At 40.9% G+C, this 21,310-nt stretch overlaps 1 protein-coding gene across 1 annotated transcript in view; it reads right to left on the reverse strand.

Moving 5' to 3' along the window:
- Positions 1 to 4,099: 4,099 nt before the first annotated feature.
- polr1b (RNA polymerase I subunit B) overlaps positions 4,100 to 21,310 on the reverse strand; it is a 39,109-nt gene continuing 21,898 nt past the window's right edge. The window contains exons 8-15 of the mRNA XM_059645193.1: positions 19,934 to 20,105; positions 18,604 to 18,885; positions 16,372 to 16,505; positions 11,424 to 11,594; positions 10,716 to 10,872; positions 7,258 to 7,454; positions 5,926 to 6,179; positions 4,100 to 5,246 (exon numbers count right to left, since the gene is read on the reverse strand). Coding sequence (XP_059501176.1) covers positions 4,364 to 5,246; positions 5,926 to 6,179; positions 7,258 to 7,454; positions 10,716 to 10,872; positions 11,424 to 11,594; positions 16,372 to 16,505; positions 18,604 to 18,885; positions 19,934 to 20,105 — 2,250 coding nt within the window. The 3' untranslated portion in view covers positions 4,100 to 4,363. The remainder of the gene's footprint in view (positions 5,247 to 5,925; positions 6,180 to 7,257; positions 7,455 to 10,715; positions 10,873 to 11,423; positions 11,595 to 16,371; positions 16,506 to 18,603; positions 18,886 to 19,933; positions 20,106 to 21,310) is intronic.

Raw genomic sequence — 21,310 nt, forward strand, 5'->3', positions numbered from 1 at the left:
TACAGCAGGAGGAATGGCTGTGGCTGGGTTGGGAAATCTTTACTCAGTAGCAAGGGAATGGAACGCTTTGCCTGCAATGGTAGTAAATTTGCCAACTTTAGGTACATTTACGTTGTCATTGGATAAGCATATGGACGTACATGGAATAGTGTAGGTTAGATGGGCTTGAGATCGGTATGACAGGTCGGCACAACATTGAGGGCCGAAGGGCCTGTACTGTGCTGTAATGTTCTATGTTCTATGTTCTTATAGGACATTTGTGGACTAGATGGGTTTTTTCAACAAATTACAATGGGTGAATTGTTGCCGTTAGACTAGCTTCTAGTAGATTTTATTGAATTACTCCAATTCAAACCCACGTTCCCAGAACATTAGCCTGGGACTCTATTACTAGTTCATTGACATTACCACTACACCATCAATTCCCCAGTAAGGGTTCATTAAAGGTGACCTGTGGTGAGGATCCATATGATACATTCAGCTGCCTAGGCCCTAAACTTTGGAATTCCCTCCCTAAAGCTCTCCGCCTAACCTTGCTCTTCAAAAGTACTCCTTGAATCTCTATTTCCTTTAATACTACCTCTTTGACCAAAATTTGGTCACCTGCCCTAATAACTCTTGTTTAGCGTAAACGTTTTGTTGATTACTTCCTCAGATGTGCATTACTAATTTTTTTTAAAAATCACATGAAAAACTGCTATACAAATTATAAAAGATTAGATAAGATGCCCTACAGTGTGGAAGCAGACCCTTTGGCCCAACAAGTGCACACCACTCCTTGAAGCATCCCAACCAGACCCATTCGCCCATTACCAACACACCCCTGAACACTACGGGCAATTTCAGCATGGCCAATCCACCTAGCCTGCACATCTTTGGACTGAAGTGGAGGAAACCAGAGCACCCGGAGGAAACCCACACAGACATAGGGAGAATGTGCAAACTCCGCACAGACAGTTGCCCGAGGCTGGAATCGAACCTTGGTCTCTGGCTCTGTGAGGCTGCAGTGCTAACCACTGAGCCACCATGCCGCCCCCCAAATATGCAAGTTAAAATAAATATGCAAGTTTAAAAAATCAGTTTTATAAAAACAAACATGGCTGAATTTTTTCTTGGTATTACTCAACTGGCATCAAGGAGATAGAAACAAGGCTACCAACTTAATTTTCATTCCCTGTTGCAAAAGCACGAGGAAACATGTTAAAAGATCTTTTTTTATTTCAAAGAGATACGAGATTTGTGTTAAAGTATAAGAAAAATCTTAAATGCAACAACTATCCTCAATATAATAAATTTATAGTGAAGCTCAGATGGTGACTAAAGCACTGCCAAATGAATAGTAAGAAAGGGAGGAATTCATCGACTATTTTTCTTGTAAAAATATAGAAACTCACATGATAAAAGATGCCAGATTTCTTGGTTTTCAGGCATTTTCATACATTAATGCACGATATTCAAACTGCAGATTCACAATTTATAATAGGTGTTCTGCAGTTAAATGCATTTCAAATAACCATGGGTTGACTGAAAGGTAAGAATGTACCCAAGAGTAAAAGTGCACGTAGCTGTTGATGAAATCTGTACATCAATCAGATAATAAAGATAGACTGATAGCACAAAGCTTTTGGTCAGAGCAAAATTTAAAAATATGCCTAGTTACTGGAAGGCACCAGTAGCTGTCTGCACCATATATGAACTGATTACGATCACGTATTGCACAATTTCTGGCATTATATTACTGCAGTTTCTCATCCACAATTGTGCGCAGATAGCACCTGCATATTGCGGAAAGATTTCAAAAAGCTGACTGTTCTTTGTAACCTGCAGATTTGAATAACCCAAACTTAATTTTGTGTTCAAAAATATTGCATAAAAAATGAATAAAATCTGTGCTGGAGAATGTGGATGAGTCTCTGTTTTAATGTAAGTGCTCTGTGTTTAAGTGACAACTGAGCTGACTGACTGAAGCTAAATTCATCCCATTTAAAATGTCACATGCAATCTGGATTAGTTCATCAGGCATGAGAAAAGCAATACTTCATCTACTCAAACACTCTGATATCCAGAAACCTCCATCACTCTGTGGCATCCAACTGTTTCTTTGTAAACAATGATTTTAGGGTTTTTGGATTCTGTTCCATATATTGGTAGTTGTAAGAAAAATGTCATACTAGTAGTTTTCAAATAGCTTTTTAGTAGTCTGAATGTGTGTTCCATTGTTGTATGGTATGTGTCAGACTGAGGTGGAATCTTATGCTCTTCTCCAACAACAGTGGGGAAAGACAGGCATTTAATCCTAGAGGAGGGTAGCAGGTGGAGACCCTATCAGCATTTTGCCTGCCCAATAAAGTTTGAACCAGAAAAATCCATAGACAACTTCTCATCCCATTGCCAATTGAAGCCCTTAGGTATTAACTGGCCATTTAAGGGCCTCCTCCATCTATTGCTGGTATTCCTGTCTACAGGAAGAAGGTTCACAAGGTGAGGAATATGGCAAGCGATCCTAAGGTTGCAGTTTCCCAGGCTAGGGCACCGCCCCATTCAAAAACACTAATCGCTGGAACCTCAGCAGAGTATTGAAGTCAGACTGTCCTAAAACCAACACTGTTGGATAGTAATAGTGTTGAAGAACGCCCTGACCATACAGACCAGCAGTTCAAAGAGGTACCTCAATACAGTTTTCAAAAGACAACTAGGGTAAGAAATAAAAACCTGAAGAACTGCGGATGCTGTAAATCAGGAACAAAAACACAAGTTACTTGAAAAGCTCAGCATGTCTGGGAGCATCTGTGAGAAGATCAGAGTTAACATTTCAGGTCCGATGATCCTTCCTCAGAACTGTTGTTGTGTTGAAGGTTAAAAAAAATAAACACTAGACTCAATTTTAAAAAGTTTTATACCCCCATAGTTTAAGGCATTAATCTATTTACTTTCTCTGTACCCTTAACAGTCTTAGATACCACCATAACATCTCCTTTCATGATTGAAAGGCCCAGTTTTCCTGAGGATCCAAACCATGAATGGTAAGGAACAGTCCTTTCGTTCTTGTCTACAGTCCCTTTACTGTTTCCTTTGTTGTCACAGTGACAACAATACAGTACTCAAGGTGTGGTGTCAATGCAAGTTATTTAAAATTATCGCAATTTCTTGTGAGATTGCGATAATTATCACATTAATCTGCAATTGTGTGTGTCAGGTACTGTAACCCTTTGTAAATTTTAAATCAGAAGCTATCACAAACTGCTTAAAGTTTCTTCAGAATTTCTGGATATAATAGTTCATAACATCAGATCCCTGTACAGTGAAAGAGTCACATGTGCTAACATTCGATTCTTTAAACCATAACTCAGATTTGTGAACCAGATGCAAAAAACTAGTCCTGCTGTTACGTCTTATGCAATACTTGAAGATTTGTATCAGTATAATACCTTATTATAACTCCCATAACATGTTTAATTGTATTTTGCCTTAAGCAAAAAGCTTTTTGTTTTCAGTACACAGAGAAACAGAATGATTTACTGAAGCAATGAGATGAGACAAATGATCAAATGAATTTTTGTTCTGATATTAAGGAAGAAATTTTAAGGAGAGTGCAAGAATGTTTAATCCTGGCCATTAGGACAAGCAGAAAATGTCTTTTAAATATCTTCAGCAGTGAAACTTTCTTCAAGGTCATCAACTGAAATTGCAATTTCGAATTCCCAAAAAATTTATTTTCCTTTTTCTGTAAAGGGTGCAAGAAATCAAGTAATCAGACTCTATCCAGGGAAAGAATGATGATCCAAAAAAAAGGAAGCAGTTCAGTGTCGCCTACAGTTTCTTTTAAAGTGCCAAACCTGAGATTTGAAAATGAGCTCAAGTTGATCAGAAAGAGCTCTTCTGGCAGAAATGATGCTTGAAAATGACAGCAAAAATAATTTTTCTTCAAAAATAAATGATATTTACTGTTGAGCTGTTTGCATAGCAGCACTGCTCATACCCTCACAATGCAGACTTCAGACTGTGCATTGAGACTGCAATTTCTTTCTTGGCACAACAAAATTAAACCATGTTATATTCAGTAAATATTGCAGTGTAGAATACAAATTCACCCAAAAGCTTCTCTGAGAAATGTAACTTCCAGTTTATCTGCATCCAATCAAAAGTAACTTAATTCTCAAAAGTGCATGACATATCAGTGCATGTGCTGCCACCAAGAGTCCACAGCAAAATCTAAATACAAATCAGTTTGAAATTGTTTCACTGATCTTTCAGCACAGCAGTTTTTAAATCAGATGTCACCTCTGTCCACTCACTGTATAAAATGTACAAATGGAGTGAAATCCATTTATTTTTAAAAATTCACTAAAGTGAATCAGTCATATCATCTCACGTCAAGACGAACATTAATGTTCATTGCTGCCAGTTCAGCTATAAAGTATCTAAAAACATATGGCACAGAGACAATCTCAATGGTGTCTGACTGATGACAGAGAGTACACTGGTACTTCCTGTGACGTGTATAAGACCATGATGGCGGGGGCTTTTCCAGTACTGGCGACAGAAGGCTACTGCACTTGATGCACACATGGGCTACAGATCGGTCAGAGCAATTGAACAGGCGATCTTGAAGCAAGAAGGACGTTCCATGTGCTAGCAGGGCATCACGTTCCATCTCCCCAAATCGAATACCACCCTGGACGTTTCTCCCTCCCAAGGGCTGGTTAGTCACTTTATCCCTCGCCCCAGTAGTTCTAACTTGAAACTTATCAGATACCATGTGACGCAGGCGCTGGTAGTAAACCACCCCAATGAAGATATCCGCCTCCAGCTCCATCCCGCTGATGCCACTGTAGATCCTTTCTGTACCATAGTAGTTGTAGCCAGCAGCCTGCAACATCTTCCCAAAGTACTCCAGGGCAGAATTTTCCTCAGAGAACATGAATGGGGTGGCATCATGGCACAGGCCATGCATAGCAGCAGACTTTCCTGCCATGCTTTCAATCAGCATCCCTATGGTCATACGTGAAGGGAATCCATGGGGATTGAACAGAATGTCTGGCGTCATTCCACTTTCTGTGAACGGCATGTCCTCTGCTGGCCACAATCTACTCAAGATGCCCTTTTGACCATGTCGACTAGCAAACTTATCTCCAATTGTGGGATTACGAGGGACCCTCATTGTGATGCAAACACGTTTAAACAGTGCTGTTCCATTGTCATTGCTACAGACTTTAATGTTATCTACAACACAGCTTTCTTTGCTCCTGTGGGAAAATAAGCACATTAAAATAAGTTACATTTATTCACAATCTTTAATGCAGTGTCTGGTTAAAACGTACCTCCCAAACTCAAGCAGGTTCATTTTATGAATGTTAGATATCACTATGAGATTTCATCACAGCCTAAGCTCTAATCTGGAAATGTGGTGTGGCCATGTCAGAAGTGGCCATATTTTACCAAAACTTCTGAAAGGTTGTTTTCATTTTTGGGAAAAGGGTGGGAATCTGGAAGAATTTTCTGACTGCATCTCCAGGCTCATGGATTACAAGAAGGATTTGCACTATTATATTGCTTTATCTTACCATCAAAGCATCTTACTAACATGACAAAGCAAACTCATTTCTGAAAAGCAGTCACTGTTGCTGCGTAGGCTGACACAACAGCCAAATCTGCACCAGTAAAATCCCACAAATGGCAACAGAGTGAAATATCAGTTAGTGCATTTCTTTAAATATGGTATAAATTGACAGAAAAATGTGATCATTTCTGTCAGCAAACGTGCAAGAAAAAATACTAGTCTTTCACGTTAAACGTTACAAGAAATAAATTCCAGCTCAGGTTTCAGTTGCATCTGCTGACAAAAACAATACAAAGAAACTCTGATATGTGAAAAGTGTAACAACATATGTATGTGCACCAGAGACTTTTTTTTTAAAAACTTACTTGTAGTATACTACAGAACTATCCCCAGTATTGAGATTCACGTAACTATAAAATGGATCACCATACTCCAATACAGCCCCAATAAATGGCAATCCATCATCATCAAGTTTCTGAGTTGTTCGTTTATCACCAGGTTTGACACCAAACACAAAGGTGCCATCATGCTGCTTAACCTTTTGGTCAAGGTCTATCATCTCAGTCTTATAAACACTTCCATGGGCAAATCCTCGTTCCCAAGATGCCTTGTTGACAATCTATTATTTTACATACAAAGAAACACATGCTGTTAGAATCAATAATGCATATAGCCAATTCAACACAAAAATATTTTCCAACACTGAACGTAATGCATTAAAAATAGGTTTTTCCTCAAGCTCTCTACAATTTAACTAACTACAGTTTTTAATAGTGATAATCAAAAATACTTCAGGGTTTTCTAAAAATAATAATGTACTTGAATTACGTGCTCATGTGGGAGACAGTTATATGGATGTTTCTATTTCAAACATCTGGTGCCAGTGCGATACAATCTAAGTCAGATTGCAGACTAAAATTCCTTCTGTAGTGCCCTATCCAAACCTGACAACATCACAAACTGAACCAGTGTGTCACCTTCCACTTGGTTCAGCTATCTTCTTTGTGTCATAGTAATTTTGTCCCAGCTTTCAGTGGTTCCCTACAATGACATGAGGATACTTTCATCTAATCATTTTGAGCTGGATTCAAACCTTGGTCCAGAGTCACTGTCTAACTCATTAGCTAAGGCTTCATTATAAGAGAATTACAGTCCTGTGAACCTTACCACACTTGTGATCTATGTATTTACATGTATATGCTTGAATAACTAGTGCATTTTGCAATTTTGACAAGATGCTCAGTAGGACAGCTGCTCGCACCCACATGGAAAATCTGCACAGTAAAATCCAGGTAATAAAATAGGAGGTAGGCAGTGATTACTTTCATAGGTTTACCTCAATGATTTCAAAATGCCAGTATTAATGCAGGATGACTAAGCTTGTCAACATGTACATGATCCTCAAAATACCTGCTTTGGTCCAGTTGCAGGATTTTGTAGATCTTCTGTACTAAGAATGAGAAAGGAGTTGGGACAGATTAGCACTGGCAGTAGTCTATAAAGTAGGTGTCCCTCTCATTACCAGAGGTGATTGATCCCAGGTAGGGCTTTCAGTCACTGAAGGCAGAATAAAGTGTGCATTCTTTAAGGATAAGAAATTCACTTGTTTCAGTCATTACATTCAGTAGTCTCACACTTCTTTAATGTAGCAATGTATACTCAATAGAGCTGAATTTAATTAAGAAACAAATACACACCATAGCATCTTCCATGTCATATCCAGTGTATGAGATTACAGCTACAACAGCATTTGTCCCTGTGGGATAGTTATCCATATTAAAGTAGTCATACATGTGGGGTCGCACAAGAGGACTTTGAGGAGTTTGAAGGCGATAGAGTTTATTGTCAGATCTGTCTGAATAAGTGTATAATGGAAATCCCATTGTTTGCTTGCCTATAAAGGAATGAAAATAAATCACTTTCTGGACTATAATGTGCAATCAACACACAACATGAATCAGTTAAGCAATTAGCACATTTTTTTTAAAAAATCCGGTTCCACATTTAATTATTTATCCTATCTCGCAATGAATGAGCAAGGAGCAGGAACAGGCCATTCAATCTCATGAGCCTGCTACATCATTTAATACAAAGTGGCTGACCTGATTATAACCATAAACTCTCATTCAAAAATTGTATGGTGAAACTTTGTTGTACTCTATGGCAATACTTCCGGAGATAAGGAAATCAAACTTGCATCCAGATGCAATCTAACCAAGCTCCTGTACAAATGAAGCAGGACCTCACTACTCCTGTACTTGAATACTTTTGCAATAATTGCTAGCAATCCAGCTGCCTTCGGAATAGCGCTCTGTACCTACAGGTTAAACTTCCGTGACTTATTCACAAAGATACCCAAGTTCCGTCGCACATCTTTACACAGTGGCTCAGTGGTCAGCACTGCTGCCTCAGACCACAAAGATCCTGGGTCCAATTCTATCCTTGGGTGACTGTCTGTGTGAAGTTTGCACGTTCTCCCCACGTCTGCATGGGTTGCCTCCTGGAGTTATGGCTTCCTTCCATATCCAAAGATATCCAGGTTATGTGGGTTAGCCATGCCAAATTGCCCATAGTGTCCAGGGATGTGCAGGCTAGGTGGATGAGCCATGGAGAAAGCACGGTTACACGGTACGGGGGGTTATTATGGGTGCAATTTTTGAGGGCTAGCATGGACTCATTAGGCTGAATGGTCTGTATCCACACTGTAGGCTTTCATTGATTTAGACTTTCCACTGTCTCAACATTTAAGAATTACCCAGCATTCTTCCTACCAAAATGGATAATTTCACATTTTCCACATTATACCCCATCTACAATGTTCTTGCCTAATCACTTAGCCTATCCTAAACCTCCTGAAAGCATTTTACATCTTCCTCATATCATACATTCCTGCTTAGCTTTGTATCATCTACAAAGTCGGAAATATTACATTTCGTTTCCACAGCAGATCACTGATATAAACTAGAAACAGATAGAACACAAGTAATGATCTTTGCAGTACTCCACCTCTCAATCTGTCAATACAAGAATGCCCCTTTTATTCCTACTGTCTGTTTTGTCTATTAGCCAGTCCGTAATCTATGTTAGTGCATGGCTTTGAAGCCATGTGTTTTAATTTTGATAACCAACTGCCTATGGGAGATCTGATCAAAAGCCTGCTGAAAATCCAAATATACAACATTCAGAATTTTCCTTTTGTCAATTTTGTTAGTAACATCCTCAAAATCTCCTGAGTTTCTTAATCATGACTGTCCTTTTGCAAATCCATACTGATTATGCCCAATCAGGTCATTTTATTTTTATCCAAATATCCATCAATCACAACCTTTGTCACAGAGTTTAGCATTTTCTCTGTTACTGACGTAAGGCTGACAGGTCTGCAGTTTCATTTTGACCCTTGCTTCTTCTGTAATTGTGGGTTGACATTTGCAAGCTTCCAGAACCAATGGAATTTTGGATGATGATTACCAATGCATCAACTATCTTAACAGTCACCTCCTTTAACACTGTGTGATGGAGACCATCAGGTTCCAGGGACTTATCAAGTTTCAGCCATGTTAACTTTTCCAGTACAACTTTCTCAGTAGCACTGAATTTCCTTCAACTCCTCATTCTCCTTCTTCACTTAGATCTCTCATTTTGGGGGATTTCTTATGTCTTCCTCAGTGAAAACATACACAAAGTAATCATTTCGCTTCTCTGTGATTTGTCTACACCCCATTACAAATTCTCCTGAATTCTGCTTTTAATGGACTCACTTGTTTTAGCCAAAGTGCACTTTCTACCTACTTGGAGAAGCTTTTACAGTCCATTTTTACATTTTTTGCTATAGATTGCGCTAGCTTGTAGTTTATTCTTCCTTTCCTCATCAGAATCTTGGCCCTCCTTTGCTGCATTCTGAAACTTCCCAATCCTTTACACGATCCTTAACTCTAACTGGTTACAGCATTGCCCTGAAAAATGAACCAGCGAATACCCATCCCCTATTTTGTTGAGGTGAAACAGGCACAAAGCAGGTGTATGTTCATTCTGTCTGCAAAGAACAGGGCCCCAATACATTAACGTACACAGCTATCGTTATTCACAAATTAAGGCTGGCTGGTAATCTTACATTGGTTAGTAGCATAATTTCTCATATATTAGGGATTATACAGCTGAAAGTTACATATTAATATACAGGGCCATGTTGTTTGCTGATAGAAAGAACCGATTCAAACAAAAAGTGCCGGAGAAACTCAGCAGGGTTTTTGAGTCTAGTGACCCTTCATCACAACAGAAAACAGCTGGCAAGAGGGGGGAAAAGAGAGGTGAGAGCAAGGAAAGTACAATGAATGGTAGTTTCAGGAAGGTGGAGACACCGCAGATAGAGGGAAGTAGATGGTTCACAGTTAGGAACGGTGGGAGCAGTAGCCAGGCAGTGCAGGAGTCTCCTGTGGCTATCCCCAACTCAAACATTCTGTTTTGAACACTGTGAGAGGGCAGGGACATGGCCTCTCAGGCGAGTATAGTAGTCACAGCCAGATTTCCAGTACCTTGATTGGCTCTACTATAGTAAAGGGTATGTGTCAGGTTCCAAGTGATCAATTGTAATAGGGGACTCGTTAGTCTGGGGCACAGACAGACGTTTCTGCGGCCATCAGGATGGTGCGGCGCCTTACTGGTGCCACGGTCAAGGATATCTCAGAGAGTGCAGAATATTACGAAAGGGGAGATGATTGTTCACACTGGTACCAATGACACAGGTAGGGAAAGGAATGAGGTTCTGCAGAGAGAATATAGGAAATTAGGCAGGACATTTAAAAGTAGGTCCTCACTGGTGGGAATATCTGGACTACTACCTATGCCACGTGCTAGTGGCAGCATGAATAGAAGGATTGAGCAGATTAATGTGAGGCAAAGGAGTTGGTGCAGGGGGCACGAATTCACATTTTTGGACCATTGAGATCTCTTCAGAGGTAAAAATGACCTGTAAAAGAGGGAAGGGTTCCACCTGGATTGGAAGGGGACCAATCACCTGCAGGCAGATTTGCTTGGGTAACTTGTAAAGGGCGGGGTGGGGGGGGGGTGAACCAAAGCGACAGTGAGAAAAGTGCAAAGGCTGATGCTTATAAAACGCTTAAATCTTAAAGTGTCATTTGGTTCCATTTTCACTTACCCATCTGACACTGGTACATGTTCCTAGGACTTTGATTATGATCAGAATATGGGATGAAATTAGCCACAACACTCAGCATGGCATGGGGAAAGAGTTCCTGATGGCTGGTTACTCCAGACAGGATATCCGTCTCAGTGATAGCAATATTCATGTACAGCTGCATGACAAGAACGTACTATAAGTACCAGCATTTTTTTTCCCTCAGCACTATAGTAAAATTGTGTTCATTAATATTAGAAAGGAATGGAACAATAGTTTGAGTTATTTGCCTCAGAATGATTTCCAGGTACTTCAGCTTGTTTTCTTGAAAAAATAAAAAAGGAATTGTTTCTTCCATAATCCACCTGTCTCCTTTTGCAGAGAGGTGAAACATTTTCACTTGGACAGAGCAGTGAATAGGCTGGACACAGACTAATTTTCAGGGAGCATGTCCTGCTAGTATTACAAAAGTAAAGGACTGATTGGTGAGTACTCCAACTCCTCAATCAGTATGATTTCAGTACAATCAAAATCAAAAATGATCATTTCCACAATAAAAGGTCCATTGTGTATAAAACAACTGACTTATTTAAGAACTGTTGGAGTCTGGGAAGAGTAGAGTTAGTATAGGAGGCCCGCCTTAATCCAAAATTGTTCTTATCATTGTGAAATCAATGAGCTAGCCAAATCTTCCCAAGATCATGTGAAAAGCACCATTATTAACATTACCTGCTCAAGAGTCCCAATAAGCTCCTGTTTTCCCAAGACCAGGTTTCTGACAGGCCTCATCATCCGATTCATAGTGGTGAAGAGGTACAATCCTGGGTAAATGCTGGGCTTATCCATCATTGGAATAAGAACAATTTCAATCCACGGAGGGACTTTTTTCAACTGGAGCACCTATCAACAAACAAACCACAGGGGTTTTGGGTTTTTATTGCATTGACAATAAAAATGCCAACTCGATCAACAGTACAAATTAGACACAGTGTAAGACTGGAGGAGGTAATGACCTCACGATATTACTGCTAGACTATTAATCCAGAAACTCAGCTAATGTTCTGGGACCAGGATTGGAATCCAGCCTTTACAGATGGCGGGATTTGAATTCAACATTAAAACAAAAATCTGGAATTAAGAATCTTCTGATGACCCGTGAAACCATTTAGATTGTTATCTTATTAGTGAACCAGATGGACACAGTGTGGAGATGGAGGAACACAGCAGGCGAGGCAGCATCAGAAAAGCAGGAAAAAGTTAACGTTTCAGGTTGGGATGGTTCTGAAGAAAACTTCCAGCATCTGCAGTTCTTACTCTCTCTGGTTAACTAATGTCCTTCTGAGAAGGAAATCTGCCTCACCTTGTCTGGCCTACACATGACTGACTCTTAACTGCCCTCAATCACTACAAAGTCTCAAGAATGCATGTGGGCCATACAGTTTCATGCCATCGACCGAGGCACCAAGGAAGACAACGGCAGAAACAGTCCTGTCGACCCTGCAAAGTCCTCCAAATTAATATCTAAAGGCTTGTGCCAAAATTGAGAAAGCTGTTTCACAGACTAGTCAAGCAATAGCCTAACAAAAATCATACCTTACAATGTCCCAGGCACCACCATCACCATTCTTGGACATGTCCTGTACCACTGACAAGGCAGACCCTGAGATGACTGCATAGTGGTACACATTCAAGAAGGAATTACCCTGGCAGTCCTCAATATGGAGTCTAAAGTCCATGACAGCTCTTAGTTGCAAGTTAAAAAGGAGCAAGGAAAACTCCTTATCAAGGATTATCAAGTACTGTCTTACCTCAACAGATGAATCAGCATTCCTCCATGTTGAAGAACACTTGGAAGAAGCACAAGAGTACAGAAGAGCACAAAATGTACTCTGGGTATTTCAATGTCAACGACTAAGAGTGGCTCCGCAGTAGCAATAATGATCACACTGGTCAGGTCTTAAAGGATATACTGCTAGGCTGGGTCTGCAGCAGGTGGTTAGGGAACCATCATGACGGACAAATATACTTAACCTCAGTCTTACCAATCCACCAGCTGCCGATGCATCTATCCATGTCAGTATCGGTAAGAGTATTGTGAGATCAGGGAGATGAAGTCCTGATTTCACATTGTGAATAACCTCAATGGTATGGTATGGCGCTATCACCATGCTAAATGGAATAGACTTCTAATAGATCTAGCAAGTCTAGACTGGGCAATTATGGAGGTGCTTTGGGCCATCAATAGCAGCAAAATTGTACTTCAGCACAATCTGCAACCTCATAGCCAGGTATATACACAACCCAACCATTTCATTCAAGCCTGGGGATCAACCCTGATTCAAAGGAGAGTGGAGGGCTTGCCAGGAGTAGAACCAGGTGTACCTAAAAATGAGATGTCATTAGGGTCATACAGCATGGAAACAGGCCCTGGTCCAACTTGTCCATACCGAACAAGTTTCCCCAGACTAAACTGGTCACACTTGCCAGTGTTTGGGCCATATCCTTCTAAACCCTTCCTATTCAGCTACCTATCCAAATGTCTTTTAAATGTTGTAACTGTGCCTGCATCTACCACTTCCTCTGGCAGTTCATTCTAAATACGAACGACCCTCTGCGTGAAAAGGTTGCTCCGCAGGTCCCTTTTAAATCTTTCTCCTCTCGTCTTAAAAATATGCCCTCTAGTTTTAGAATCCCCTACAGTAGTGAAAAAGAAATTGGCTGCTCACCTTATCTATGTCCCTCATGACCCCAACCTCATACACGCTAGTGAAAAAGTCCCAGCCTATCCCACTCTCCCTACAATTCAAACCCTCCAATCCCAGTAACATCCTCATAAATCTCTGTTGCATTTTTAACCCGTAATCAGATGTAATGAATTGGAACTGAGCCCTGAGATTACCAAACAGGACTACTTCTATACCAAAGAGCAATAACAGCAAGTGACAGACAGAACTAAGCGATCCCACAGCCAACAGATCAGATCTAAGCTCTGTAGTGCTGCCACATTCAGTTGTAAATGGTGATGGATATTTAAACAAGTCACTGAAGGAGGAGACTCCACAAATACCTGCAATGTGGGAGATTCCAACACAACAGGAATTTTACCGCAAAACACTCACAGCAATCTTCAGCCAGAAGTGCTAAGTGGATGATTCATCTCAGCCTCAGTGAACCCCAGCACCAAAGTCTTTAGCAAATTTGAACCACTCCATGTGATATCAAGGAATGATTAGAGGCACTAGAAACTGAAAATGCTATGGACCCTGACAACATTCCAGCAATATTACTGAAGACTTGTGCTTCGGAACTTGTCACACCCCCACTTAAACGGTCAATACAGTTACAAAACATGCATCTACATGACAATGTCGAAAATTACCCAGGTATGTCCAGTACACAAAAAGCAGGACAAATCTAACCCGACCAATTATCACCCCATCATCTACTCTCGAATCACTGAAAAAGTGATGAAAGGTGTTATCAATGGTGCTTTCAAACAACACCTGCTCAGCAATAATCTCCTCAGTGAAGATATTTGGGTTCTGCCAGAGCCACTCTGCTCCTGACCTCATCACCAGCCTTGAGCAAAGCTGGACAAAAGTGCCAAGTTCACATCAAGGGCCACATCTGACCAAGTGTGGCATCAAAGAAGCCCTGGCAAAATGGGCAAACTCTGGCACATAGAAAGATGGTCATGGTTGCTGGAGGTCAAACAACCCAGCTTGAGGACATCTCTACAGGAGTTCCTCAGGGTAGTGTCCTGGATCTAAACATCTTCAGCTGCTTCATTAATGATCTCTCCTCCATGAGAAGGTGGATGTGAGGTTGTTCACTGATGATTGCACAAAGTTCAGAGCCATTTGTGACAGTGAAACAGTCCATTTTCAAATGCAACAAGTTCTGGATAATATTCAAGCTTGGGCTGACAAGCAGCAAGTAATAGTCATGCCACACAAATGCCAGGCAATGGCCACCTCCAATAAGAGACAATCTAAGCACTGCCCCTTAACATTCAATGTTATTGTCTTCACTGAATCCATCCTGGAAGTTACTGACCAGAAGCTAAATTGGACTGACCATATGAATACACTGACTACAAGAGCAGGTCTTAAGCTAGGAATACTGCAGCAAATAACTCATTTCCCAACTCCCCAAAGCTTGTCCACCGTCTACAAAGTACTAGGCAGGAGCATGATGGAATACTCCCCATTGGTCTGGATGGATGGCAGTTCCAACAACACCACGCAGTACAAAGTAGCCCGCTTGACCGGCACCACATCCACAAGAATCCACTCCCTCCACCATCAATGCTCAGTAGCAGCAGTGTGTTTTCTATGAGATGTCCTGCAGAAATTCAAAGATCCTTAAAAACCACCTTCCAAACCCATGACCACTTCCAGCTAAAAGGACAAGGGCAACAGATACATGGGAACATCATCACCTGCAAATTCCCTTCCAAATCACTCAACATTGTGACTTGGAAATATATACTGTCATTGGGTCAAAAATCCTGAATTCCCTCCCGAAAGACATTATGGGTCTACCTACAGCACATGGACTGCAGCTGTTCCAAGGTAGCTCACCACCACCTTTTCAAGGGCAACTAGGGATGGGCAATAAATACTGGCTAGCCAATGACATCTACATCTGAAATGAATAAGAAGGGTTGTGTTGATTGTGCAGAAGTAGGGCCTTTGCAACTGGCGTCAATACTGACAGGGGAGGAGAACTAAAGGACAATGCTCATTCCTGATCACTAATTAGAACAACGGCCATTTGTGGGTGAATAATGTGCTGTAATTTGTTCACAGATAAAGGAGGCATGCTTTCAGCAAGAGCACTCTACATGTACGGAAATATGCACCTGCAACAGTTTGTGATATCAGGAGAGGGTGAAAGCGTGTTGTTTGGGCAAGAGAGAGATATTGGATCCATAGTACATAGTTACCAACAATAAGCTGTTATTACTTCAATAAAAGATCTCAAGTTTTCACCTCCATAAACAAACACACTCACTAATTCCAAATATTCCTACTTTTGATGAACAGAGAAAATGTATGTGACCCAAAGCTCTACTTTGTATATCATGTGCAGAAGGTGCCTCTTCACAAAGTAGAGACAATGAAGAGAGACATTCCTTCTTCTTTCCCATCTAAAGCAGAGGATTTCAACCTCTTTAGTGCATAGACACTCCTTGCAATATTGAAAATAATCCTGAAAAAGGAGACTCAACCTCCAATGTACTACATCCGCCAATGCAAAAGAAAACCGTACTGTAATTGCCAGAAACGTTTTTACTTTGATATAAAGCTCCAATGTGCAGGCAATTTAACAAGAAAACACAGAAGCATGATTCTTGAGATAGTGTCCTAGTGGCACACAGTTTAACAGGCAGAGGGAGAACATCTCTCATGATTTATAGCTCTCTGAGACACTCATCCATTACCTCTTATTTAAAAACTTATGGCTCGAGACAAATTTCAGAAAGGGACCAACAGCTCTGGAGAAAGGTGAAAACAATTGTGTGGGATGGTGGTTGGACTCTCATGTAAGGAGGAGAAAAGCAAATGGGATAGAAAAAATGAATTCATTTCAAATGGAACCTTTCCCTCTGGTAATCCCAACGTATAAACAGGAAGTGACAGGAAAACAACAAAGCATCTAAGCAGATACATACTTTAAAGTTGCGTAGCGTATCAGCAATACTAGGTCCCATTTCTTTTTCCACCCAGCCAACTACAGCACCATCCAACAGAACTGGGTAACATTCAGAAAATGGCTTGCTGGGTCTACCATCCACTGGCGTAACACCTGCAAAACACGTAGCACAAGAACAGTTTACTGCTGGGTTTCTATTGATATAACAATAAAACACATAGCCGTATATCAGCAACAACAATATTGAAACACGAGCATGTCAAAATATCCTAAACATTTTTATTTAAAGTTAAATGGAATGAAGTGGCAATCACTCCAATAACGCACAGCATCACCTCCTTTCTCCTTTGCATGCTAAGAAAACAGTAACTTGGGGGGCACAATGGGCCACAGCCGCTGCCCGCACTCTACTGAGGGCATTGAAGAGACATTCAGCAACGGAAGTAGATTTTGAGCTATATAAGGTCAGGCATACAGAAAGGAGGCACCACTCCACCCTAGCCATCAACCAGTACGTTGGCTGCAGGCCTATCCAATCACTCATTAGCCTTCAGTAATAGCAAGATAAGGCTCTTAAGTGGCTATTAATCACCCACCTAAGAGCCTCAGTTGAGAAAAGCATGGTCAGTCTGATCAACAAATCCCCTGCTGCTTCTAAAGTTGCAATGGGGTACTATGAAATGGCATGTGCCCTATCTTACAGGTCTACACTCCTGCTTTCCAACTTGGGGATGGACCATAACATTGAGTACCCATATTTCTATTTATAAAGCCAAGGAGTTAATATGTCCTTTTTCAAAAGCCTTCACCTTCAAAGATTTGTGAATTCTGTGTCCCTGCATTCCCCTTTAAAGGTGTACCACTTAGCTCATCTTGCCTCTTTTCATAATTCTGAGTAAATGAATCACTTTAGCCTTTGGTGCAGCAATCTTCAATTCATACATGGCCGTCCATATCATTAGTGTCAATTCGCTTGCTATCATTACTTATAGACATCATTGTTCATCACATTTTCAAGGATGTGTGTTTGTGATATATTTTAACATTTGCAGATAACACACAAGTCCAGGCCTTTGGGAAGCACCGTTGTTTTTCTGACTGGAGGGCATTACATAATCACTACTCCCTGTTTCCTGTCCCTTGGCTAATTATATATGCACACACTGTTGTCTCTCTAATCCCATGGGCTGCTCTGTGAAATGCACTTCTACATACAACAATGCTTAGCTGGTACTGTGCCACTCCAAGAACACTTGAGAGGTTTGACACCATCTAGGACAAAGCAGCTCACTTGATTGCTGCTGCTTCTTCCACCACCAACGTGCACTCCCTTCACCACTTATGCACAGTGACAGCAGTGTGTACCATCTACAAGACGTACTGCAACAACGCATCACAAGTCCTCCAACAGTATCTGGGACCACTACCACCTGGGAGGTCAAGGGCAGAAAATAAACAGGAACAGGAACATCTGCAAGTTACTGCCCAAGTCAAACTTATTCTGAACACAGAACGATTTTGATGTTCCTTCACAGCTGCCAGGACAAAATCCTGGAATTTCCTTCCTAACGGTACTGTGTACATCCCTACAGCCCAAGTAATAGGAACACAGGAACAGGAACATTCAGCCCCTCAAGCCTGTTCCATCGTTCAATGTGATCATGGCTGATCTGTGGCCTAACTTTGGCCCATATCCCCAATTATTTTTGCTCATCAAAAATTTACCCCACTCGGAATTAAAATTAACTGATCTAGCATCCACTGCCGACTCTGCAAGAGAGTTCCAAACATCTGCCATCTTGTGTGAAAAAGTGCTTCCTAAAATCTCTCTTGAATGGTCTGGCCTTAATTCTCAAACTATGCCCCTAATTTTAGAATTCCCAACCAGTGGAAATAGTTCAACTTTATCAACTGTCTTTTCTTGTTAGTATCTTGAAGACTTTGATCAGGTCTCTTCTTGTACACATGTCCATCCCAAGAAAAAAAAAACACTCATGCACAGCTGTTCAGTTGTCAGTCTATATTCAACACACTGCTTTCATTTCACTCTAAATATCTGGCTGCTCTTAAGAATTTCTAAAGTTGTTGAAGAAACAATACACTAGACAAGAAAACCTACTTTTACTGTGGTACTGCTAGACATATAACTGACAAAATCTCTAATGCATAAATTGGACTATTTTAACCAACTTTTTTTAAAAAAATTATTCCCCCATTATATCATTTTATGTCTAACTTCCTCATCACTTACCCAGTCCACAGAGTAAAGCTGGCAAAGAGACTGTACTTGATGTCTGGGTCACAATTTCACAAATGACAGTCAAGTGATTCATTAACCCACAGGGCTCTCCGTCAGGAGTGTGCACAGGACACAGGAAGCCCCAGGACTCTGGCAGTAACTTGCGTACTGAGGTAGTTCTCATCTTAGCAAAGGCTGCTCCTCTGTGCACACAGCGGAAATGGGAAAGATATCGAATAAAATTCAGCTTGTCCGCAACAATACACAAACCTGAATCCTGCAGCATTCCCAGACCTGAGACAAGAAATAAATGTGAAGTTAGCATGAATGAATATCCTGCATTATAATTATCAAGAAAATACAGCACATCTTTTCAGGTTTGTGTCTGTATTTCAACATGAGCCTAGTCAGATGTATATTGCATTTTTATTTTACATAATAGATATATGTGCCTTATTTTTACAAGATTCAATAAAAAAATTTAAGTTTGCTTAGACATGCATCTTTTGTCTTTCATTTTTGCAACTGTTTCCAAAACGTTTTTGTTTTGAAATAAAGGTAAAGTTTGCTCTTCAGGTACTTTTTTTCCATCTCTTTGCTCCACCTATATCTCCCAATCACCCATAGCTAAGAGAGATCTACTTAACAGACAGCATCACATAAATGAATTCAGCCAACAGTCCTGTCTGCTGTAACTCTCTGAACTTTGAAATCCTAAAAAGATTTATTTGTGATACAACATCAGTACATGGGCAAAAATCAACCAAAATAGTTCTTGGGTTATTCGTCTTTCAGTCAAGTTTACTTTTTAACATTCAGGTCGCTTTAGTAACTTTGCCCACCACTGTAAAAACTTACATTCTACTTGAGAACTACTGTTGATTGCTTTTGTGTGGCTTCAAGAACTATAAATCGAGCTTTACAGACAAGCACAATCTGGAGCAAACTGAATATCTGTACTGAGATAGTAGGAACTGCTGATGCTGGAGAATCTGAGATAACATGGTGTGAAGCTGGATGAACACAGCAGGCCAAGCAGCATCAGAGGAGCAGGAAAGTTTGACGTTTCGGGTTGGGACCCTTTCTATCTGAAGAAGGGTCCCGACCCGAAACGTCAAACTTTCCTGCTCCTCTGATGCTGCTTGGCCTGCTGTGTTCATCCAGCTTCACACCATGTTATCTCAGAATGTCTGTGCTGTTGTTTTCTAGCTTAGACGTGTATATTCTAAACTTACACTTGCTGACAAAAAAGTTAGATTTTCCAAAATAACTTTATTAAAGCCGTTTATTTGTGAGCTGCTGTAAGCATGTTATAATATCTTGTTATAAGCAAAGTGCTCACCTGTTTTTGAGCGCAGGTTTCCTGTCGCCAAAAGATACTCAAACGGTCGTGACAGATCTGCCACTAAGTTAAACACTTTCATTAGGTTCTCAGAATTAATCTGGATAGTCCCCTTCTGGGTCTTTTTGTCCAAAGCTAACTTTGTGGACTGTAACCAAAACTCCATTTTCTCCTATCAGCAATAATCAAAAGGAAAAAAATATTCAGTTAATATTTTAATATTATTTATACTGCCATAAACTTGAGTAATCAGTTAAATATTTCCCACAATTGGTAGCACTGAACTAGAGCATTAACAATTCAAACCCTATTCCAATGATGAGGGTGGTTGCCTTGCCGAGCTGGTTTGTTGCTCCGCAGATGTTTTGTTATCGTGCTTGGTAACATTCTCAGTGCAGCCTCTGATGAAACATCGGTGTGTTCTTGCGCCTGGCTTTTAAACTCTGGGGTCCGTTGTGATGGACTGCCTCACTTACAGGTTTCCTCCGTAGTGGAATGAATATAGGGTCGAGTTCAATATGTTTATTAATAGCCTGCTTCGTGGAGTGCCGTGCTTCCAGGAATTCTCGGGTTTGTCTCTGCCTAGCCTGTCCCAGGATCTTGGTGTTGCCCCAGTCAAAGTCACGGTTCTCCTTGTCCACGTGGATTGAGGTGAGTGAGTACTGGTCGTGTCTTTTTGTAGCCCGTCGGTGTTCATGTACTCTTGTTGTTAGTTTCCTTCCTGTTTGTCTGATGTAGTGTTTCTCGCAGTCTCTGCAGGGGATTTGTAGATGACATTGGTCCTGTCCACGGCGGGCAGTGGGTCTTCAGTTCAGGTGAGCACTTTTCGTAGGGTTGACATGGGTTTGTGCGTCACTCTGCTGCCAAGAGGAGGAGGAATATCTCTTCCAAGTGTTCAAGGATAATAGGTATCCAAAGAACTGGGTCAGGTGATGCCTACGGGAATAGCATCAGCAAGATTCTACAAAGTCCCAACACACTCATCACACGACCCTACATCAGGAACATGTCAGAACTCAAGACTTTTAAAACCTCTGGGCATCTGAGTGACACACAACCCACATCACCCCGACGACAAGTGCTCACCTGAACTAAAGGCCTACTCCCCTCCATGGTCAGGACCAATGTCGTCTACAAGATCACCTATAGAGACTGCGAGAAACACTACAATCTGACAAACAGATAGGAAGCTTACAACAAGAGTACATGAGCACCAACTGGCTACAAAAAGACACGACCAATACTCACTTATCTCAATCCACATGGACAAAGAGAACCATGACTTCAGCTGGGACAACACCAAGATCCTGGGACAGGCTAGGCAGAGACAAGCCTGAAAATTCCTGGAAGCGTGGCACTCCACAAAGCAGGCTATTA

The sequence above is a fragment of the Stegostoma tigrinum genome, chromosome 4 (genome assembly GCF_030684315.1).
Source record: "Stegostoma tigrinum isolate sSteTig4 chromosome 4, sSteTig4.hap1, whole genome shotgun sequence".
Taxonomy (NCBI): Eukaryota; Metazoa; Chordata; class Chondrichthyes; order Orectolobiformes; family Stegostomatidae; genus Stegostoma; species Stegostoma tigrinum.